The sequence below is a fragment of the Hemiscyllium ocellatum genome, chromosome 2 (assembly GCF_020745735.1).
Source record: "Hemiscyllium ocellatum isolate sHemOce1 chromosome 2, sHemOce1.pat.X.cur, whole genome shotgun sequence".
NCBI classification, from domain to species: Eukaryota; Metazoa; Chordata; class Chondrichthyes; order Orectolobiformes; family Hemiscylliidae; genus Hemiscyllium; species Hemiscyllium ocellatum.
In genome coordinates this window covers 138,136,574-138,161,924 of record NC_083402.1, presented here as the reverse complement: position 1 = coordinate 138,161,924, position 25,351 = coordinate 138,136,574, and the positions used below count along the sequence as shown (strand labels likewise).

Genomic DNA, 25,351 nt, shown 5'->3' with positions numbered 1-25,351 from the left:
TCTACATTTTGTCATTTGTACTTGGACTTTAATTTTTCCCACGAAAATTTCAAATGTAGTTTTGTCCATCATTAGTTTAAACTTTTACTGGCAATAACTTTAATGGCTTCAGATTAAAAGTTTCTTTTTTAAAGTACACTTTAAAGGCAGACACAGAGTTAAAATATCAGTTTAAGAGGCAGTTTTCTCAAATCATGAGTATTTTTGCTGGTTGGAAACGCTCAGCGAAACCTGACAATGGTTGAACAACAACGAGGAAATCTGGAGACAGTGTTTGCAGCAATTGATTCTGCAGTCCAAACTGTAGAGTAAATGGAAGTGAAGTCTGTCACAAATAGACCTTTTTACAATAGTGAGCCTGAAAATGAGTAAACTTGAATATTTCTACCTGAAATAAATGGAGCACTCAGCAGTCTATAACCAATAATTTTGAAAGAGGTATTAATGCCAATGAATAAAACTGATCACTTCAACTGTAATATAAGCAACTGATCCTTTCAAACATAACCTTCAAGTGGCAGGGACTTTGTTGAGATTTGCTAATAATGTTTTACATTACAAAGTTTTGTCAAAGAATACTGAATCACGGATTTAAAAAGTCACCATTTTTAATGCTAGCAACTTTCAGTCAAATCATTGGGATGAAAAGTCTTGTTATCTTATGTAATTAAATAAATAATCTTGGTTTGCATTTAGCTAAAACAGTAAGTAGAATATTTGGCAAACTTCAGAGCAAACCAATTACTGGCATTCCTCATCACTCTAATGTCCCAAATTACTTTTAGAGTATTGTAACATGTTAAGCAAATGTGTGATAGGTGTGTTTTGCACAGCAGGAGTGCACAGGCATTATTTAGATTAATACATTTGTCTGTCTTTTTGTGTGGGATTGCTTAAGACCAAAAGGCATAAGGGCAAAATTAGACCATTCAGCCCATTGAATCTGCTCTACCATTGCATCACGACTGATTCTCCTGCCTTCCTCCATAACCTTTAATCTTTTGAGGATACTGGAGGGTGGAATGTTAGCTAGATACCAGAAAACTCTCTCTATTCCAAGTGTGAACAATGAGAGTCCTTGTCCTATTTCTTCAAAGGGTTTACTGAATGAACAATGAAACAGACACTCAACATGACTGGGATGACAGCCTGGACTTAAGGACGGAATTCTATAAATAGCACGTGAATACATATCCCACTGACCCAGGCCAAGTGCTACCAAACGAACCAAACTTTAAGAAAGTTTTATAAAATAAGAATGGGGGTGGCACGGTGGCTCAGTGGTTAGCACTGCTGCCTCACAGCACCAAGGTCCCAGATTCGATTCCAGCCTTGGGCGACTGTCTATATGGAGTTTGCACATTCTCCCCGTGTCTGTGTGGGTTTTCTCCGGGTACTCCGATTTCCTCCCACAGTCCAAAGATGTGCAGGTTAGGTGAATTGGCCATGCTAAATTGCCCGTAGCATTAGGTGCATTAGTTTGGGGAATAGGTCTGGGTGTCGGTGTGGACTTGTTGGGCTGAAAGGCCTGTTTCCACACTGTAGGGAATCTAATCTCAAATTAGCAACAAGTGATGGGTCGGTTTAATGCAGGAAAGCTCATGTATTAGTTTCTTTTGCTACTGTTTCATATAATTTAAATACCTTCAATATCACGTTGTTCAGATCAATACCAATACAGTTTCTAGATCCATTTCCAAAACAGCACAACAGCTTTTCTTGACCAGCATTTCTGTAAAATAAGATAATAATTACTTACATTTCTCAGTTTTAACTTCATTTTCAACATAAATTCATCAATCCTTTTAGACCAGCTGAGAGTCTCCAGAATTTTAAAATTAATTTCATACTGCAAGCAACAAGGAGAAAAGGTTTAGGGGAAATGTATTTAACACTGGAAATCAGGGAAGCTGTTTGTTGTACTGGTCATACCTAGCATGATGGCTGTAGTTGTTGGTGGTCATCAATCAGTCTCAGGACAACTCTGCATGAGCTCCTCAGGTTCCCACAGTTGTGTGTGAGGCCCAACTATCTTCAGTTCCTTCATTGGTGACCTTCCCTTCAAATCATACATTGAGAAGTGGGGATGTTCGCGGACGATTGCACAGTGTTCAGCACCAAACACAATGCCTTAGGTAGCAAAGCAGCTTATGTCCATATGGAGTGACATCAACAGTAGCTAGGGCCTGACACATGGCTCACATTCAAGCTGCACAAGTATCAGCAAAAACCACCTCCAACAAGAGAGGAACTAACCATTGCCCCATGACTTTCTGCAGCATTACCAGCACTGAATCCTCAGCATCAACATCCTAGGGTTTACCACTGACCAACCATATAAATACAGTGACTAGAAGAGTAGGTCAGAGACTAGGAATTCTACAGCAAGTAACTCACCTCCTGACTCTCCAATGCCTGTCCACTATCTACAAAGCCAAATTTGATGGAATGACTTCCATTTTCTCGGATGAGTCCATCAACACTCAAACACTAAGTCTGCTTGCATTGGTCGGATTGAAGGGTCTGTTTCTGTGCTATATGACTCGATGACAAAGCAAGCCATGTGACTGACATACTATCCACCACCTTCCATTCACTTATTTCACCAACGATGTAGTGGCAGGAGCAAGTTATCTACTAGCCCTGCTATTCAACTCACAAAGGCTCCTCCATGAGCACCTTACAAACACACTACATCTCCCACTGAGAAGGATAAGGGCAGCAGCTGCATTGGAATATCACTACCTGAAAATCCCTCTCAAAGCCATACCCATCTTGACTTTGAAACAATGTCACTGCTTCATAGCGTCAAAATCTGGCCATTTCTTTGTAACAGCACTTCAGGTGTACCTACACTCAAGAACCAGTGGTTCAAGGAGGTAGCTTACAACTCCCTTCTCAAGAGCAATAAATGTTGGCTTACCCAGCAATGCACACATCCTTTGAATAAATAAAAAGCAATGACTAGATAAATGTAATTTAAGGCACTGGATGAGGGATAAATGATAGCCAAGGCACTGGATAAACAAATGTTCTCAGAGTTGTGCTTTGGCTGGGAAAGCAGACCAAGCTTTTGTTTCACACCTCATCTGAAAAGGTGACTGTAAATGGTGATACCATAACTCTCAGCCAGAATGGAAATGATTGCATATTTTACCTATCAACCATGCAGGCAGATCCCAACATAGCATTTGACTGGGATTGATTTTATACATGCAGTGTGATTGATATAGCTATCCTCTACTTTCTGTAATTTGTTACAGATATCACCCTGCTGTGAGATGAAAACAACTGCTTTGTCATGAGTACACAAATATATTGGCACGTTGTCAACTTTAATTTACGCAGGAAGTTAAACATGGGACAAATGTGTCTTTGGGCATATTGTGCAACTGCATAATCATGACTCCTTCAAACAGTCTCCCACTCATCTCAACAACTTGTCTGATAAAGCACATTTGATCACTGCAACACAGTACAAGATGTGGACCACACTGCAAGATGCAGAGGAAATTAAGGGGCTTGATTTCTGTATTTCCGACTAATAGGTGCTAATTGTATCCTGCTGTCTAGAATCTCACATTAATCTAAGGGAAGGAAGAGAATGATTAGCCAAAGACCTACTCGAGCTCTGCTTGACTGGTTTTTAAACTGTCCTGTTTACTTCTCATAGAAAACTAATGACAGATGATGGGTTCTTACTGATTCATATGCTTGTATGACATGATCAATCATTCATGTCACTTTCAGCAACTGTTGCTTCCACCTGGCACACTCATGCTGGGATTATAGATGATTGAACAACTTTCCTCTACACTGTGACAGATATCAAATGGCTGAGACAGGGGATAATGAGTGAAATTAATGATAGATGGAAACTTTGTTTCCATTTTTGGCACAGGTCTCCAAGATTAATGACAAAAACCAAAATTTTATAACGTCCAAACTGCACTGCAGTTATCAGTACTACCCAAAATGAACAGGAGAGAACTGACAAGAAAGTGCAAAAATACAGTGAGCTCACTTTGTAGAGCAGAAAATGGCTTTTACTAAACAAAACCAAACTGCAAGCCTTTTCACAGAACACACTGGCTTTATCAACACATGGATATAAACAGTTAATGCATAAAATGGACATTTTACTAAAAGATAGCGAGTAAAGGGATGAAGTGAGAGTAGTTAGTAACAAACAAACAAATTATTTGAAGCAGATGATCAGTTTCTGTGCGGTGGATTTAATGAGCAAAACTTAGTGCTCTCTCATGTGGTGAGTTTTATGGCAAAGTTGTATCTAATGGCAAGTGGAAACCACATCCCTTTCTTACCTGCACTCTGAATAATCTGTGGCAGCAAGGCACATGGCTGACCTTCCTACACTGCTACCAACTGAAGACACCAAGTGAGAGGTGACACCAATGGCGATAACCCAGTTAGACACCAGGGTGGGGTTTGCTATTTTGGAAACAAAACCATGCGGAGTTGCTTGCAAATTCTTAGGGTGGAGAATGCTTGTCCATAGACACCCAGTGCTTGATCAAAGCAGTGCGCATCGGGATGTTGGGGGGGGGGGGGGGGGGGCAGGGAAAGGGGGTGGAGCGAAGAGGTGGTGGTGGCTGAAACCCAACCATTGTTCTTGTAGCCAACTAACCTCTCTCCTGCTGAGAGTCTGGTTCTTTTGCACTCTGGCGACTGAACCTTGGGCTCATGGAAACAGTTTTTATTTTTATTAATTAAAAATGTCTCAAATTTGAATATTTCAATTAAAATTGCTTGCGCAATCTGGCCTGGCCTAAGAGGGGTAGTTCTAGGTCCTTGATGCTATGCTGACCTGAGATTAATCTGACACCCATTTAACCTACACTGTTCCATTATCTTTACGTATGTCCAATGCCCATTTAAATGCCCTTAATGTTGGCAAGTCTACGTTGTTGCAGGCAAGCCGTTCCACGCTCCTACTTCAGAGTAAAGAAACGACTCTGATATAGAGTCATAGAGATATACAGCACGGAAACAGACCCTTCGGTCCAACTTGTCCATGCTGACCATATACCTCAACTTCATCTAGTCCTGCCTGCCAGCACCCAGCCCATACCCCTCTAAAACCTTCCTATTCATTTACCTATCCAGATGCCTTTTAAATGTTGCAACTGGACTAGTCTCCACCACTGCCTCTGACAGCTCATTCCATACACGTACCACCCTCTGCGTGAAAAAGTTGCCTCTTAGGTATCTTTTATATCTTTTCCCTCTCATCTTAAACCTATACCCGTCCTGTAATGTGGTGACCAGAACCATACGCAATACTCCAAGTGTAGCCTTACCAGTGTCTTGTACAGCTGAAGCATGACTCTGGCTCTGAAATTCTATCCCTCTACCAATAAACGCCAACACACCATATGCCTTCTTACCAATTGTATCAACCTGGGCTGGCAACTTTCAGGGATTTATGCATCTGGGACACAGATTTCTCTGTTCGTCTACACCGCCAAGAATTTTACCATCAGCCCAGCACTCTGCATTTCTGTTACTTCTTCCAAAGTGAACTACCTCATTCTTTTCTGCATTAAACTCATTTGCCACTTCTCAGCCCAGTCCTGCATCTTATCTACATCCCTCTGTAACCCACAACACCCTCTGGCACTACTCACAACTCTGCCTACCTTAGTGTAATCCGCAAATTTACTAACCCATCCTTCTACGCCCACATCCAGATCATTTATAAAAATGACAAACAACAGTAGCCCCAAAACAGATCCTCGTGGCACACTATTGGTAACAGAGCTCCAAGACGAGCATTTTCCATCAACCACCACCCTCTGTTTTCTTTCAGCCAGCCAATTTCTGATCCAAACTTTCTCCGTGAAAACTCAAGTCCCTCCTCCCTCAGGTTTAGTGTCTTTGAATGAGGCCTAAAATTTGAGATGATTTTAGCCTCTTAGGCCAACAAATGGAAGACTGATGCTGTCCCCTTAGCCCTTGTTAAAATTGGGCCTAAAGATTTGAGTAGTTTGCAATAACGCAGGCACAATTCTCTTGGTATTTCCCTGCAACAGCACAAGCCTCTGAACCTCATGTCAGCCATGTTTGTAAAGGAAAGTAATAAACAGTAAACTGCAACTATAAATTTAGACTAATCTTGTAAAATGTCACCTCCAAGCAATAATCCTAGAGTCTTCCATTAGGACAACTCTCTCCATCTTCAGATCCCCATTATTTTTCAGGTTCAATCTTCCCCCTACAGCTTTAATTTCATTTCTAGTTTCTGAAAGATTGCAGTAATGAACCCACCACCTGTATTATGGATTCTCACACAGCCTGTCTTTCTTCCCCAATCTTTAAGATCTGTTCCTCAGTGAGTTTATTAATCTGAGGAGAGTGACTTTATCGCACAGCTTAGTATTAATTGAGGCATGAAATCAAGTCCTATCTATCCTTTGTGCATCCACACAGACAGGGGCGGGGGGAGCGGCGGCGCGTTAAGAGAGGGCGAGAGATGACAACAAAATAATGATGAGATCTGCTCCGAAATTGATTGAGGGTTAAATATTGGGGATAACTCCTTTTTCAAATAATCAGAAAAATGAGTGTTCTGCACAAGTACAGTTAATTGACCAATGTTAACAGTACAAATTTAACACTGTTTCTCCAGCATGCACCCTCTCTATCTTTATCCACCTCTACCAGTTTAAATCCTGGAAAGTGCAATGCCTAAAATGACAAGGAGAAATTTGAATGTGAATTTGATCATCAATTATTGTGGGCTACTTGATCTCGTGACAGACTAGATGCAAGTCCACTGTCCTTTGATTTCACCGAGACAAACTTCAAATTTCTTTAAGCAATGACCAGAATGGAATGTACAAAATTTCACCCTCATCTTTAGCCTCGAACAGCAGTGTCATTGTGTCACTGATGTACAAAACAATTTAAAATAAAAATTCATTTCCAAGTGGAGTTTCCTGCCACAACCATTTTGTTTTACTCTGAGAGGAGCTCTTCTCATGATAATATTTTACTCAAAAGCTTTTTGCTGTTCATTAATTTAACAGCATAGCACATTGATCTATCCTCCCAGGAAGCTGTGACTCACACCTGACTCATACTCAGTCAAACTGCAACCTTCAACCAACTTCCTGTGTAAAGCATCTGTCAGATTCAACTGAAAGATTAGAGTAGCGTTACTGTAAATCAGATCAGCAGACTCAGCTGATCCTGTGCACTTAACAGGAGAATGCCTCTCAGGTAATTGATGATTATGCACCCATACATCAATTTTCAAATACTATCTTTGCTTATTGAAAGTAACTTCTCCGACATACAGCATACGATTATGGTATGTTTAGTTAATGACAAACAGGCAGTTGATTTTTCTTGTTTTGATAGTGACCTGCAATAGGATTTGAACCACAAACTTTTTATCTCTGAGCCACGCTAAGACTCATCATTAAACAAATGCTTCTTTCAAATAAAAGAGAGAAAATACAGGGCAGGTAGCAACCATAGTAAGTTTGCAGATGACACCAAAATTGGAGGTGTAGTGGACAGCGAAGAAGGTTACCTCAGATTACAACAGAATCTGGATCAGATGGGCCAATGGGCTGAGAAGTGGCAGATGGAGTTTAATTCAGATAAATGCGAGGTGCTGCATTTTGGGAAAGCAAATCTTAGCAGGACTTATACACTTAATGGTAAGGTCCTAGGGAGTGTTGCTGAACAAAGAGACCTTGGAGTGCAGGTTCATAGCTCCTTGAAAGTGGAGTCGCAGGTAGATAGGATAGTGAAGGTGGCATTTGGTATGCTTTCCTTTATTGGTCAGAGTATTGAGTACAGGAATTGGGAGGTCATGTTGTGGCTGTACAGGACATTGGTTACGCCACTGTTGGAATATTGTGTGCAATTCTGGTCTCCTTCCTATCGGAAAGATGTTGTGAAACTTGAAAGGGTTCAGAAAAGATTTAGAAGGATGTTGCCAGGGTTGGGGGATCTGAGCTGCAGGGAGAGGCTGAACAGGCGGGGGCTATTTTCCCTGAAACGTCGGAGACTGAGGGGTGACCTTATAGAAGTTTACAAAATTATGAGGGGCATGGATAGGATAAATAGGCAAAGTCTTTTCCTTGGGTCGGGGAGTCCAGGACTAGAGGGCATAGGTTTAGGGTGAGGGGGGAAAGATATAAAAGAGACCTAAGGGGCAACTGTTTCACGCAGAGGGTGGTACATGTATGGAATGAGCTGTCAGAGGATGTGGTGGAGGCTGGTACAATTGCAACATTGAAGAGGCATTTGGATGAGTATATGAAAAGGAAGGGTTGGGAGGGATATGGGCTGGGTGCTGGCAGGTGGGACTAGATTGAGTTGGTATATCTGGTTGGCATGGACGGGTTAGACCGAAGGATCTGTTTCCATGCTGTACACCTCTATGATTCATCAGTTATAGATACAGAAGCATGAAAAAATGGATGTCGAGAGGAAAAAGGCATTTTAAAATGGAAGACAAAGGATGCTAGTGCAAGGTAAAAGGGAGCAGTAATTGGGTAAGAATAAAAAATACATCTCAAGAGGAGGGAAACTGTGATAGAAGATGTGTTACTAGCATCTGCTGTCCCCCCCCCAAAAAAGGGAGTGATCATTATGATCAGACATTTCTGGAATCTGTGTTGCATCTAAGTTATTAGAAGTTCTTGATCAAAAGATGAGGTGCTGTTATACCCTGACTTCTGTGTCCTTTGCCTTCTTAAGCCTGAGTGGGATGGTCCCTTTCAAAACTGCAGAAGATGTGGAAGAATATTCCCAGATTTTTATTTTTGTGTTTTCATTCGAATATCAGTGTAGAACCAGAAGGGAATGCGGAAATAAAATCCTCCAGGCAGACAAAAATCTCTTGTTGGAATCCTCATTTCACTGTGGTACAAAAGAAATTATCAAGTCATTCAGCTTGAAATTCAAAGTTATCCCACTATGCTGCTTTTCTGGGCTGCTAAATCCAATCATGCAATCCAAGTATAATTGGATTGTTGTTCAATCTTGTACTCATTCATGATTTCATGAGATACAATGGAGCTAGACGTCAATAGCAACTCAGTTTCTTGTGTTAGGGCAACTTTTGAACAACCATACTTCCAACCACATGGGATCGATGTAAATTCACCAGGTTCCCCATTTCCTCTCCACCTACCTTATCGCAGTCCTAATCTTCCAACTCGGCACTGCCCTCTTAAACGGTCCTACCTGTCCATCTTCCTTTCCACCTATCGCATTCCCAGCTACCTTCGCCTTAGCCACACTCCCTCCCCATTTATCTCTCAACCCCCTCAGCCCACAAGCCTCATTCCTGATGAAGGGCTTATGCCTGAAACGTCGATTCTCCTGCTCCTGGGATGCTGCCTGACCTGCTGTGCTTTTGCAGCACCACACTCTTCGACACTGATCCCCAGCATCTACAGTACTCACTTTCTCCAACTTGTGAGCAATGGAGTGTATACCAATGTATGGTAATAGCACACTTGCTTTTGCCTAGCAAAGGAAAGGAAAATAGAGAGCAAGCTAGCATTGTGCTCCCTTAAACCTGTCCAAATGCTTGATTCCAATAAACCTTTTATCAAACGATAAGGGAGATCAGGTCCCTGGAGTCCTCTGTCACTAGTTGATTACATTAGATTAGATTACTTACAGGGTGGAAACAGGCCCTTCGGCCCAACAAGTCCACACCAACCCGCCGAAGCGCAACCCACCCATACCCCTACCCCTACATTTACCCCTTACCTAACACTACGGGCAATTTAGCATGGCCAATTCACCTGACCCGCACATCTTTGGACTGTGGGAGGAAACCGGAGCACCCCCCCAGGAAACCCACGCAGACACGGGGAGAACGTGCAAACTCCACACAGTCAGTCACCTGAGTCGGGAATTGAACCCGGGTCTCAGGCGCTGTGAGGCAGCAGTGCTAATCACTGTGCCACCGTGCCACCCACACGGCGGCACAATAAACTTTGAGCTAAGCAAAATAAACTTGGTAGGGAAAAAGGTTGCACCTGCAATTTGTTAAAATTCAAATTTCTTAAGACTTCCCTAAAAAAAACTAAGTTGTTTGGCATTATTGTAAAAAAAGGATACTTTTTTTTCTCTGCAGAGCAAATTATTAGAACATAGAACATCTTATCAGAAAGGCTTATTGAGATAGAAACTGCAGGGTAATTTTCCAATTTCATGCTATGAGGTTAGGAATAATGCAGCGATCTCTAAGGAGGGTGCCTGTAACCAGAAAGGTGGATTGAAGTGTGTATACTTCAATGCCAGAAGTATAAGGAATAAGGTAGGTGAACTTGCAGCGTGGGTTGGTACCTGGGACTTCGATGTTGTGGCCATTACAGAGACGTGGGTAGAACAGGGACAAGAATGGCTGTTGCACGTTCCAGGGTTCAAATGTTTTAGTACGATCAGACATGGGGGTAAAAAAGGGGGAGGCGTGGCATTACTTGTCAAAGACAGTATCACAGCAGTGGAATGGACGATGGAAGAGGACTTGCCATCTGAGGTAGTTTGGGCTGAGGTTAGAAATAGGAAAGGTGAGGTCACCCTGTTAGGTGTTTTCTACAGGCCTCCTAATAGTCCTAGAGAAGTAGAGGATAATATTGCGAGGATGATTCAGGAAAAGAGTGAAGGTAGCAGGGTGGTTGTTATGGGGGACTTTAACTTCCCAGATATTGACTGGGAGAGCTATAGCTCGAGTTCATTAGATGGGTCGGTGTTTGTACAATGTGTGCAGGAGGGTTTCCTGACACAATATGTCGACAGGCCAACAAGAGGGGAGGCTATATTGGATTTGGTTCTAGGTAATGAACCAGGCCAGGTGTTAGACTTGGAGGTAGGTGAGCACTTCGGGGACAGTGACCACAACTCGGTGACTTTTACTTTAGTGATGGAGAGGGATAATCGTGTGCCGCAGGGCAAGAGCTATAGCTGGGGGCAGGGAAATTATGATGCAGTGAGGCATGACTGAGGATGTGTGGATTGGAAAAACAGGCTTCAAGAGAAGAACACTAATGAGATGTGGGGAGTGTTCAAGGAGCAGCTACTGCGTGTCCTCGATAGGTATGTACCAGTCAGGCATGGTGTAAAGGGCCTTGTGAGGCAGCCGTGGTTTAGTAAGGAATTGGAGTCCCTTGTGAAAGGGAAGAAGGCGGCATATGTAAAGATGAGGCGTGAAGGTTCAGTAGGGGCGATTGAGTGTTATAAGGTAGCCAGGAAGGAGCTAAAGAGGGAGCTAAGAGAAGCGAGAAGGGGACATGAAAAGTCTTTAGCTGGTAGGATTAGGGAAAACCCAAAGGCTTTCTATAGGTATGTCAAGAATAAAAGGATGACTAGGGTAGGTATCGGTCCAGTCAAGGATAGTAGTGGGAAGTTGTGTGTGGAGGCGGAGGAGATTGGAGAGACATTAAATCAGTACTTTTCCTCAGTATTCACTCAGGAACAGGACACTGTTGCTGATGTGAATATGGAATCACAAATAATTAGAATGGATGCCCTGGAAATATGCAGGGAAGAGGTTTTGGGAATATTGGAAAGGATGAATATAGATAAGTCTCCTGGGCCTGATGGCATTTACCCCAGGATCCTATGGGAAGCTAGGGAGGAGATAGCAGAGCCATTGGCCTGGATTTTTATGTCGTCGTTGTCAACAGGAATAGTACCAGAGGACTGGAGGATAGCGAATGTGGTCCCATTGTTCAAGAAAGGGAGTAGGGATAGCCCTAGCAACTATAGGCCAATGAGTCTGACTTCAGTGGTGGGCAAAGTCTTAGAGAGAATGGTAAGGGATAAGATTTATGAACATCTGGGTAGGAATAACGTGATCAGGGATAGCCAGCATGGTTTTGTGAAGGGCAGGTCGTGCCTCACAAACCTTATTGAGTTCTTTGAGAAGGTGACCAAGGAAGTGGATGAGGGTAAAGCAGTAGATGTTGTGTATATGGATTTTAGTAAGGCGTTCGATAAGGTTCCCCATGGTAGGCTAATGCTAAAACTTCGGAGGTATGGCATTGAGGATACATTAGAGGTTTGGATTAGGAATTGGCTGGCTGGAAGGAGACAGAGGGTAGTAGTTGATGGATTATGTTCATCTTGGAGCGCAGTTACTAGCGGTGTACCACAAGGATCTGTTTTGGGACCACTGCTTTTTGTTATCTTTATAAATGATCTAGAGGAAGGACTTGAAAGCTGGGTAAGCAAGTTTGCGGATGACACAAAAGTCGGTGGAGTTGTGGATAGTGAGGAAGGAAGTGGTAGGTTACAGCGGGATATAGATAAGTTGCAGAGCTGGGCGGAAATGTGGCAAATGGAATTCAATGTAGCTAAGTGCGAAGTCGTTCACTTTGGTAGGAATAACAAGATGATGGATTACTGGGCTAATGGTAGGCTACTTGGTAGTGTGGATGAGCAGAGGGATCTTGGTGTCCATGTACACAGATCTCTGAAAGTTGCCACCCAGGTAAATAGTGCTGTGAGGAAGGCATATGGTGTACTGGGCTTTATTGGCAGAGGAATTGAGTTCCGGAGTCCTGAGGTCATGTTGCAGTTGTATAAGACTCTGGTGAGGCCTCATCTGGAGTATTGTGTGCAGTTTTGGTCGCCATACTATAGGAAGGATGTGGAAGCTTTAGAACGAGTGCAGAGGAGGTTTACCAGGATGTTGCCTGGAATGGTAGGAAAATCTTATGAGGAAAGGCTGAGGCACTTGGGGCTGTTCTCATTGGAGAAGAGAAGGTTTAGGGGAGATCTGATAGAAGTGTATAAGATGATTAGGGGTTTAGATAGGGTAGATACTAAGAACCTTTTACCGCTAATGGAGTCAGGTGTTACTAGGGGACATAGCTTTAAATTAAGGGGTGGTAGGTATAGGACAGATGTTAGGGGTAGATTCTTCACACAGCGGGTTGTGAGTTCATGGAATGCCCTGCCCGTATCAGTGGTGAACTCTCCTTCTTTATGGTCATTTAAGCGGGCATTGGATAGGCATTTGGAAGTTATTGGGCTAGTATAGGTTAGGTAGGATTCGGTCGGCGCAACATCGAGGGCCGAAGGGCCTGTACTGCGCTGTATCCTTCTATGTTCTATGTTCTATGCTACCAATGCAATGACAGGAAGTGACTTTGCCGAACATTATCAATGTAATTTCATTTTAAGTATTTAAGAAGAGTATTAGAGGATAATGGAAAGGGGCACTAGAGCAGGCATGTTCCAGTTATAAATAAAGAATGAGCACCAACACAAGCATGATGAACCAAGTTGTCTCCTTTACTGTAATTTTCCATGATCTACCTAAAAGGAAGCTATAATCTAAACCTTGAAAGCACAGGACAGGCTGTTCATGCCTCGAGGTTCAAACAAGCATTGCTTTTGCATTAAGGGTGGCACAGCAGTAATGTTAAGCATCTTTATTCTTCTTGATTGCTTGCTATTTCAGTTTTTATATCAAAGTACCAAAGCGGCATTTGAATCTTTAACACCACCAGAAGCAAAAACAAATTCTCTACCTTCAATGGCGGTAACAGATCTTGGAACAAAGGTATGTCTTGCTAGGTCACTTCAGAGGGCCTCAAGAGCCATTCATCGTGATTGCGATACCAGAATCGCATGTGTCTGAACAGCAGGTTATCTTCTCAAACAATGCGCAAATCTGCTGCTTTATTAAAATAACACAATCAGACACCTCTTGGACACTTATTTAAAAATGAAACTGAAAACTCAAATTTTCTAACTACCATGTTGGAATTTGTACTCTAATCCTCTTAATACCAATAAAGTAACACAACAGCTTCATAAGCATACCTAATTACACTAACCCAGCAAGACGTACTTTTCCCACAGCCCTGCATATCACATACAGGCACTTCTTCATTCCGGATCCCGCCCTGATATTTTTAAAAATCTGGTGTAATTTTAGTTCTTCTGCCTTGAGAATGTCTGTCCAAAATTTCAGCCAATTTCTTGATATCTATTATTCACGCCTGTCTCAGATGCTAACTTTAACTACTCCCTTCCTCTTTATACTGGCATAGAATTTTTTTTTACTGACTTTTCATTTTTTTGCTAGCTTACTTTCAGATGATCTACTGATTATCTATCATGCTGATTTCTAAAATTTTCATTAACTTCTGACCATCAATCCCCACTACGATATGTCTTTATCAGTTTTGTGAGATCCTTAAACTTTCGGTCTCAGATGGCTCATCACACTTTATTTGGTATTTATTTCTTAATTGAATTTACCAGTATCTTTACTCAGAAATATCAAATACCTCCTTCAATATCTTCCACTACTTAACTATCATCCTCCCTTGCAATAAAATAAAAAATTACAAATGCTGGAAATCTGAAACAAGAACAGAAATTGCTGGAAAAACTCAGCAGGACTGAGCATCTGTGAGGAGAAAGCAGAGCTAATGTTTTGAATCTAGTGACTCTTCATCAGAACAAAGTCTGATCCTTCCTTTTAAGTTACTTTTCCAGCCCACTTCAGCAAACAGCTTTCGCTCACTTGTAATTGGCTTGAAGGCACTTAAGACTCAAGTTTCTCATCCTCACACTGAAACTGAAATTCTACACTCAAGACAGCTACGACAAAAGCACACAAGGCTAATAGTTTATGTTTGTATGCAATGTGAAAAAGTACTGATTTCTGTTTAAATTTTAGGCTTGGGAACAAGTAAATCTAGTGACAGAAGGAAGGTAAGGGTTGGTGGTGTTGGTTATTAGGGAATTGGGATGTTGCAGTTATGATTATTCTACGACATATCTTTCTCCACTGACAACCTGGCCAGAGTGGATTGCCTCGCCCCCTCCTCAATTCCTTACTGAACGTATGGTGACAAAAGCTGTGCCCTTTCACAAGCAAGATTGTGCAGCAAATCACAGTGGAACCTGACATGTTCTCTACCAAGTGCTTTGTGTAAAGCTCACAAAGTTATGTGCTTTCCATGTATATTGCTGTCTGGCAAGAGAAAATTAAGTGCATTCAGCTTTTTTGAACAGACCACCGTTAGGCAACAATGAACAGCAAGCTGAAATGCTGCAGATGAGGAGCATAATGCCACATGGTCAAGACACCTGCATGGTTACAACAGCCCAAGGCAGAGGTTTCAGTTGCAGCTGAAGGCCGGTTTCAATCAGAAAGTTCTTAGGGGAGAAAAACAGTGCAAACATTATTCCTCATTAGATTTCAAGTCAGAGTCACTCATTAAACACATTAGGTCAACATGACCTCATGTGAGGGCTCTCTCTTCTTACAAAACTCCCTGCACTGCATGTCCCCCACTCTTCCTTCCAACCATGTTATATTCCAAAGTGAACTTGTATGAGTGCACCAAGGACTGACCAGACAATTCATGCAGAGGCTTTAAAAAGGTCAGGACAAAGCTGTTCAGACCTGCTTTCAACCAACTTTAACAGTTTGAGTGCATCAAACACTTCACCAATTGCAGCAATAGCCACAGAGGCACTCAGCAATCAACCCTTGATGGTCCGTTTGAGGGGGCGGGCGCTGAGTGGGCGACTGTGTGGGGCGGAGTGGGCAGGGGTGAGCCATGTTCAGCCACATGTGACAGAGATAGCATGAACTGGAGTTTTACATTTCAAAATGGCAGCACTACCATTAATTCAGCAATACATGATGACCGATGCAATGGTCTGCTTTCATAATAGCAAAGTCTATTTACAAAAACTACAAACAGAATTCACAATTAAAACTAAAATCATTTCTGCTTCAAAAAGCTATGTATTTTCTAGTAGTAATGCCTGTTTCTACACTGTAAGGATTCTATGGTATGGGCCAAACACAGGTGAGTGGGACTAGTTTAGTTTGGGAAACTTGGTCTGCATGGACTAGTTGGACCGAAGAGTCTGTTTCTGTGCTGTATGACTCTAAAGAAGTAAAACACTATACACTGTTGTGGGATTTTTAGATGTGATCAACTGAGGATCATGTGGGCATGAAAAATTACCTTGTCTCCATTCGGACAGGGGCCAATGGTGGCTCTGTATGTAATCTTCTATTCTACATAATGAACATACTGATCCCAATGCAGTAATGAAATGTAAAATTTGCCACCTCCACTTATAGTCTACTGCTTTCTGTCCCATTCTCAGTTAATTTTATTTTAAGTCAGTTAGCACCTGTACTGAAACAGCAGAGACTTATTTTAGATAAATCAATTTATTGCTCCCAGCTGTTAAAAGACAGTTTGAAAATAGTGCAGTTTAATCCTCTGTTCAAATGTAACAGTGGAATGAGCTAAGGCTTTTCACCTGATTAGGGCTCACTTAGAAATAATTTTAATTATGTCATATAGCATCCAACAGAATAATCAGTGTTGTTTCTTTATTTCCTACTATCACATCAGTTTCCTTCAATTTTATGCTTCAATATTTTTGTTGGATACAGAAATGAAAATCACTAATATAAACACGATATAACTGCCACTCTTTTAATTGCTCATCCAAGTCGGAAGAGCGTCAGTTCAAGCTCCAACCCTTGAGCTCATTATACTGGCACTTTAGGGCAATTTGGAGACAGTGCTGCATTATCAAAGGTACCAGCCTTCAGATTTATTCTTTCAGCTTGAGAAAACAGTTATCAAGACTATTCGATAAGAAGCAAGATATTATTTTGATGCTCTGATCAAGCCTAGACCTAGCTTATTAAAGGCTACTCAGTCAGTCAGTCATCTCATTGCTGTTTGAGACACTTTGTGGTGTACATGTTGCTAAATTTGCCCACATGACGATGACTACACTTCAAAAAGCATTTCCTTAGCTGGGACATTTCAAGGAAAGTGCTTTCTTTACCATAGTAACCAATGTGTAGCAAAGCAAATAATTAATGGACATCCACAGCTGTGACATCAACATACAGATTTTATACAGAACAAAATCATCGAAAAAGGAGTATGTCTATCACAGGGTTCTAACAGGCTAAGGATGAAATTTGTCTAGTCCTGACAATCACGTTAGCTTCAATGAATGATCAGTAGACCCAAAAAAAACATCTGGATAAAAGCCAAACCAGTCCCTATACATACGCAGGGAAGAAAGGAGACAGACCTAAACCCAGTAAATACAAAGCCTTAAAAGTTGGATGAATTCTATTACTGAGAAGGCAGTGTTAACATTAGTGGGTTTGTAAATCCTGAGACCCAGGCCAATGTACTGCTAACACAGTTTTGAATCCTGACACAGCAGCTGGGGATACTTAAAATTGACAAAAATTGGCACTGAAAGTTGTTCTTAGTAATGGCGACCATGAATCTATCAATTATCATAAAATACTTCTGGTTCAATAATGCCTGTTTACAGGAGGAAATCTCCCACTCACATCTGGTCTTGCCTACATGTCTATCTACCTTCTGATCTACAATCATTTTGATTTTTAACTGCTCTCTAAAACAGTCGAGCAAGCCACACAATTATATTCCAGCTTGTTACCATCTTCTCCAAGACAACTGGAGATGGAAAACGAATGCCAACAGCAAGCACATCCCATAAAAGAATAAATAGATGAACATGCCTGCAGACCGTAGGAGACCAATATATAGATAACAGCCAGCAACTTTGCAACTCTAGGCCTTTTGCCAATTACCTGAAACATATTAGCAAATTTATTGTCAATTGCCCATAACATCTGTAACTAGATGTACAGTGCAAGATAGCACCAAACACCTATAGTAATCTTATAGCAATATATGAAATACTGATTAACTTGATACTTTGGAAGTGACCTAACGTGTGTACATAAGCTAAGTTACACAAGTTGTGTGAGCTGGTAAATGAGGATACTGTGGGAGCCACTTAACAGGCAACACATCGATCTACTCCCACCTCCAACTGGAACAAGCAGAGATCTTCTCTTCCCAATGAAATCTGGGAAAGATTTTTCACTTTCTTATCCACAATTCCTTAGATAAACTAAGCTGTCCATACCATACCCATACATTGAAGACAAAACAGCCCACTTATTAGCAGCTCATCTATTAGCCTGAATATCGAATCCTCCATCAGTGGCTGCAGTCTATAGAAATGCTGTCTTCAAAGCTTCATCTAATTGTCAAGACTAAAAAAAATATTGCTTGTGATATCACTTGATGAGTGCATTTGTGTGACATTCTTGTCAGGTATTTTATACAGAATCTTCCATGTTCATTTAGAACTGATTAACATCTCCTCTTTGAAATTGATTTACCTCATCTTTTAAACCTTGGTACAGTGAGAATACTTTGTCTCTCAACAAGGTGATTGTTGGTCCATGCCTCATGTAGAATCTTGAGCATAGATTGAAACCAGAGTACATAATGGAGGAAGTGCTGCTTAAGAGGCAGTCTGCAGATGAGATGTTAAACCAAAGTATGCTCTCTCATAGGTGAATGTTAGATCCTTGACATTATTCAAAGAACTACTTGGGAGTGCTCCTGATTTCCTAGCCAGCACTTATCTTAGTGAACCAAAGTAGCTCATTTTGTCTTGCACCTCACTGCTGTGTGTGAATTTGCAGTGCCCAAATTGGTTGCTGGCTGTTTTCCTTACAAAAGTGACTATGCTTCCAAGTATTTTAATGAATATGAGGAACTTGCAAATATTCAGAATGTATGAAATGTACTGTGGCACTGCAAGTTCTTCAATTCTTTACTGCTTGGGGCCTTGATGACATGGTCTCTATTCTTTTGGGTTAAAAAGTGTGGTACTGGAAAAGCACAGCCAGTGAGGCAGCATCTGAGGAGCAGGAGAGTCTATGAGCTCTTCGTTAGAGCTCATGCTCAAAACATTGACTCTCCTGCTGCTCGGATGCCGCCTGACCGGCTGTGTTTTTTCAGCACCATACATTTTGACTCTGATCTCCAGCATCTGCAGTCCTCACTTTCTCCTATATACATTTGTGGCCTGGCTCTTAAATTACAAGGAACTGAAAGTTTTTGTTAAACCTTCCAACTGTGAACATTAGAGCAGTTTAACAAATATAGAACATAGAAAAATACAGCGCAGTACAGGCCTTTTGGCCCTTGATGTTGCGTCGATCCAAGCCCACCTTACCTATACTAGCCCACTATCCTCCATATGCTATCCACTGCCCGTTTAAATGCCCATAAAGAGGGAGAGTCCACCACTGTTACTGGCAGGGCATTCCATGAACTCATGACTCGCTGAGTAAAGAATCTATCCCTAACATCAGTCCTATACCTACCATCCCTTAATTTAAAGCTATGCCCCCTCGTAATATCTGATTCCATATGTGGAAAAAGGTTCTCATGGTCAACTCTATCTAAACCCCTAATCATCTTGTACACCTCTATCAAGTCACCCCTAAACCTTCTTTTCTCCAATGAAAACAGCCCCAAGTGCCTCAGAACTGGAAAATTGTTAACAAGAGAAACTATCCCTCAAATCACCCAAATAAGCAGCACAAATGAAGCTTCGGCTTTCTTCAAAAGGGCTCTGTACGTTCTTGAGACAAATAGGCTATTCATGGGTTGCGTGCTAGTCAACAAACTCTTCACTCATGATAGGAAGCCGCATTCTTGGCCAACAATTCTGAAGGCTTCATGGTATCTTACATAATATTTGCCTCATGTCTTGTGCAATCATGTGACATGGTTTGAAACAGCAATCCTGATTTATGTCCTTCCACATGACAATACAGGCATGAGCCCACCTCATTCAAAACATCCTTGAAATATTTTAACTTCTCAATTACTTTTGAATGTTCAGTTACTGCAGCAACAATGTAGCACAGTTACAAATGGAATTAGATTTAAATTACTAATACTTAAAATATCAAAGATCTAGCACTCTTCGAGCATTTTTTCTTAAAAAATATAGTAAACTGATGGATTAGCAAAGTTAATTATGCTTTCCTAACTAATTTCTTCACAAGATTTTCAATAATCTTAACAATTTAGCCAAACTATCCAGAGTGATCAGAATTAACTCCCTATTGTAGCATTCAATTGTTTATGAAATTCTTCTGGGCATTGACTTGATTACTCTGCTTGGTAGTAGTTTACCTGTAAAATGAAGAATTTTCAAAATCTATCATAAACCTACTTTCTGTTGGTTGAATCTGTGTCACATAGTTTGACTGAGACGTTAATAGCATAAAAGCTTAACTTTATAAGTATCAGACGGTTCCCAACCAGACTGAAAACACCGATTCTTTCCAGTCTCCTCGCATAACTCAGTTCCCCGATACAAGGAACCAGCCACACCATTCTTATCTGCAGATCAATGTCACCTGGCCACTACATTCCACACTCTGTACCAAGTTTCTTTTTTCACCCTAGCCCCATACAGGTTAAATTGGTACTTCTTCAGACTCTCAGACTGCTGATCTGGCAGTGTACTTCAACATGCAACAATTGCTGCTCTTTATCAGTTGGATATGCTCACCATGAAATCTGTTACATCAACTTTAATTCATGAGGTGAGTATTTATATGGACTATCCTTAAATGCCCCCAAGATGTTGGCAAGTCATTAACTTGAACTACAATGATGTCCAAGTAATGACAGGTACTCCCACAGTACTAACAAGATAATTCCATGGATTTTGATCCAGCAATTAAAAAAAAGCAGTGATCCAAAATCGAGAGAGAGAGAGACTTGGACAGAAACGTGGATGTTGTAGTATTGACATACGTATGCTTCCTTTTCAATCCATGTGGTACATGTTGTGGGTTTCTGAGATACTGATTTTGCACACACAAATCCTCTAGTTTGTCTGAATCTGTATGTAGCCTCTTTAAAATTGCATGATTTATCTAATTCTTCCCATAGAAATAGATGACTTCACACATCAAATTTCATGTCTCAAGTCCACTCCGTTTACCAGTCTCTTTCATACGTCCTACTGAAGCTTATTCCGGTCTTCTTCTATAGCTCACAACACCCTCAAGCTATGCATAGTTCACAAGTTCCTGTGGTACGTGCATGGAATGAGCTGCCAGAGGATGTGGTGGAGGCTGGTACAATTGCAACATTTAAGAGGCATTTGGATGGATATATGATTAGGAAGGGTTTGGAGGGATATGGGCAGGTGGGAATATATTGGGTTGGGATATCTGGTCGGCATGGATGGGTTGGACCGAAGGGTCTGCTTCCATGCTATACATCTCTATGACTCTATGTCTAGGTCATTAACCAATCAATGTAGTAATCCTAATAATGACCGACTAGGAACCCCACTATATGCCTTCCTCTTACCTGCAATCAATTGTTTACTATGATGTTCCATTTTAACCCATTCAACCAACTTTATATTCATCTTGCCTAAACCCCTTTATTCTACTCAAATTTGCTTGCAATCCTGTTTTGAGACGCTTGACCAAATGACTTTTGGAGGTCCACACAGACTTCAACCACCACCTTAGCCTTATGAATCCTCTCATACCTGACCAAAAAATCCAACTATTTAAATATTTTCTTCACTGTCCTTAATCAACACTTGTCCAGGTGACTGTTAATCTAATCCAGATTATTTTTTCCAAACATTACTCATTACTGACTAGCCAGGAGTTGCTATGCTTATCCTTGCACTCTTTTTTGAACAAAGGAGTCACATTAAATCATGCAGTCCTCTGGCACCAACTTTATATTGAAGGAAACTTGGAAGATTATAGCTGGTATCTATGCAATTTCCACCTTTGTTTCTTTCAATATCTGCTTATGCATCTCCCTGATGAATTGTCAAATTTAGGAAATGTCAGCTTTTCTAATACCCTTTCAATTTTTTGTTCAGCCTGTGTCTCAACTATCCAATTTTACAGCATAACATTTGTGGCAGAGCCAGATGCAAAGTACTTATTTAGTTGCTCAGCTGTCCCTTTACGTTTGGTCCCTAATTGGCTCACTTCTCCCTCTACCATCTTTTACTATGTACTTGCTGCTTCACCTCTCTTACTTTCTTTTGTCGTAAGCTTTGACTTTGTTAATCCTATCTTTTCTCTATAGGAACATACCTCAACTATAATGAAACCATCACCTCTTTAAACAGGCAATGCTCTGTACCATAGCTTTACCTACCAATCTTTGAAACGGACTACTTTCCAATTAAATATTTGTACTCAATTTCTCATTGCCCTTTTCCATAGTGAATCTAAGCCTTATGATACCACGATCACCAATTCCTAAATCTTTTTTCTACTGATAACTGTCCCAAACATTATTTAGAACCAGGTCTACCAAAGCTGCCTCCTTCATTGGACTGGAAAAAGGTCATCTACAAGTTCTCCCGAATATACTGTAGAAATAGTTCCCCATCTCTCCTCTTTATATTATCACTATCCCATTTCTATTAGGGTACTGAATTCCCATGGTCACCACACTATATTTTTACACCTCCATTTCTTAGAAATCTGTTTATCTTCCTTGAGTTGTTGGCCTACAAAAATACATCCCTGTTGGCACTCTAATCAAATAGATTGTCCTTGAGTTTTCTTGTTCATGTTTAGTCCATACTGTTTGCAAAGGTCCAACCTTCCACATAACTGATCCCAATTTTTAAGGAGTCCAAAATCCTCTCACCTGCCCCATTTCCAAAGCCACAGATTAATTTCCTTGACCATCCCATTTCTTTGCTTATTAGCAACTAATGCATCATGTAATCTGGAGAGGACTACCTTTAAGATTCTGCTGGCTAGGTTCTTTCCCAACTCCTTCAATCTGCCTGAAGCATCTCAGCTATCTTTTCATCTATGATGCTGATGCCGACATGGATGACAACTGTTTATTCTTCATTCTCCAAAACAGCAAGCCGTGACATCCTCCATTCTGACAACAGGCTGGTAATGTTCCATATTGGATTCCAATCTGTAGTTATTGAAACTTCTATTACCTTCACTCTAGATTCGCCATCACTATTAATTTCAGAATCTTCCTCCTGCTTGCCTACAACATTTGAGCCAGTTATACTGCTATGGACTTGGCTCTGGTTATAATTAGCAAAGGGACCATCACTCTGGTCAATTTTTGGAACCAAATTCCAGCTGAGAAGTAAGATACTGAAGTCCAATCTACAACAGCTTGGGAATTCCATCAGACTGAGATGCTTTGCAATACTTCTCTTTTCCCTTGCATCTTTCATCTCAAGTATGAATGTCAGTCAGGTTTTCCAGCATGCACACTGGGATTGTTTCATCTTTGAAACACTTGAAAGGAACTGAAGAAAACTGTCAGGGGCTGAGATATTGAGCTTGTTAGAGATCAATCATTTTCATTTCTCCAACTTTTTCAATATCATGGAATACGTGCAGCACCTATATTTCCAATTTTGTAGTTCTTTACACCTATCTCCTTTAATTTTCATTAATTGTTGTTTGTATCTAGTGTAACTCATTATCGTTCCAAGTCACCTCTCAATTTCATTGCCTATCCTAATTTGGTACCATTAGCACATTTCATTCATTTTGTCCTAAATTTCCACGCCTGCGTCATTAATAGAAATTAGTAACATTTAATGTTTCCAACAACAAAGCACAGCTAAACAAAAGACTGAAGTTATAAGAGCTAAATTAAGAAAGTACAAACCTTCCTGACCATCTTTCAGGTTGGAATTCGTCAGGATCGTCAAAAATTTCAGGATCCCTGTGGACAGCAAAGGCGACGAATAATGCTAAGTAACCCTTCGGGACCACGTAACCACAAAGTGTGGTGTCCTGTTCGAAACAGCGTAGGAAAGCAAATGTTTAAAAACATGCTCAAATTAGAAAATAATTTTGAATTTACAAAAGAAGTCAAATAACTTACAAAAAACCCCCATCTTATCACACTTCTCAGGACATTCCCATGAATGACTTTCAAAGTGTGGACTCCTGTTACAAAGGCATAAACTGCTGCATCTTAATACGAACAATCCGGATTACTCAATCTGTGTTGAGCCACTGAACAGTTGTATCATACAAGACAATTTGAAACTGAATTCCATAAGAAATCAAGACAGATGAAGAAATCTTTAACAGGTAGGTATTAAGGGCTATCTTAAGGAAGAAGAGACACACACTGACACAGAGGATGAAAACCTAATTTTGCTGCTTAACCAGGAGCCAATAGTAGGTTAATGAGTAGAGTGTTGTTGTGTTGAAAGAATCAAGTCAACAAAAGGCATTGATGAGGATTTCAGCTGGAAATTCTGATGCAAGGGCAAATATACAGAAGTTGAAATGTGGCTGACAGCTTGTCTTGGATTCAAAAAGACACCAAGGTTACACAGCCTCAGGCGCCAGGAACAGGTATGGTGGTGGTTATGGCACCATGTCTGTGACTGAAAGCAAGACAATGGCTTTGGTCTTCTAGATATTTTGTTGGAAGAAAATTTCCTCTGTCAAATATTGGATGCCAGACAGGCACGGTGACAATTTATAGACACCACGAAGATGTCAAAAAAAAAAGAGATCATGGTATTGTAGAGTTGGGTATCATTATATGTGGAAACTGTGTGTTTGTAGATGACATCCCCAAGGGCAGCATGTAGATGTGAAATAGGAGGGGGTCAGGAGTAGATCCATAAGGGATACCAGAGGTAGATGTAGGAGCAAGAGGAGAAGCCAAAGTAAGTAATTCTGTGGCCAAAATTAGATAGACAGGGAGACAATGACCTCGTGGTGTAATTGCCAGACCCTGAATTCACGGACCCAGATAATTTTCTGGGGACCTGGATCCTCACCATGGCAGTTGGTGGAATTTGAATTTAATACAAAAAAAACCACTGGTCTAAACCACTGGTGACCATGAATCTGTTGCTGATTTTGGGAAAAAAAACGAGGGAAGCAAATCTGCTGCCTTACCTCAGGGACTCAAAAGACTTTTGGCCTGTAGAACCTCAAGCAAGGAAAAGCCGTAATCAGACAGTTCTATCCTTACATACAAAAGGAGCTCATGAATTTCTCTCACGTTACACTGAAGGTCAGGCTGGAGGAGGGCAAGGGGTTTAAAAACATTGTTCACAGTAGAAAAATGCTGGGAGTCATGTTCACATGTCAAAATGATCCTGAAATAGTGAACAGTCTGGGCAGATGAATGCAGAACTCAACAGTGCTTTACAAGCACCAGTCACATCAGCAGTGAATGACTGAAGCAACTGGGTGCCATTCCTCCACGTTGTGAATCTCAGGTGGCAGAGATGAGAAGTGCACCAGGGTAAACTGCCAAGGTGAGAAAGAATGTTTTTAAATGGGGACAAGGGCAAACATGGAAGTGGATGCACAGTTCAGCAGATTAGTGGACAAGAAATGTATTAGTGAATGAGAGTCAAAAAATAGCTGAGTTGGAGTTTTCAAAGTATGGTTGTAAGAGAAATTAATTCCAGCAGTGTACAA

General features: G+C 41.0%; 1 protein-coding gene across 4 annotated transcripts in view; it reads right to left on the bottom strand.

Moving 5' to 3' along the window:
* LOC132829118 (uncharacterized) overlaps nucleotides 1-25,351 on the bottom strand; it is a 116,463-nt gene that overhangs the window by 14,286 nt on the left and 76,826 nt on the right. For all 4 annotated transcript variants that reach the window (XM_060846441.1, XM_060846458.1, XM_060846449.1 and 1 more), the window contains 2 exons: nucleotides 23,565-23,692; nucleotides 1,645-1,732 (listed from right to left, as the gene is read on the bottom strand). In XM_060846441.1, coding sequence (XP_060702424.1) covers nucleotides 1,645-1,732; nucleotides 23,565-23,692 — 216 coding nt within the window. The remainder of the gene's footprint in view (nucleotides 1-1,644; nucleotides 1,733-23,564; nucleotides 23,693-25,351) is intronic.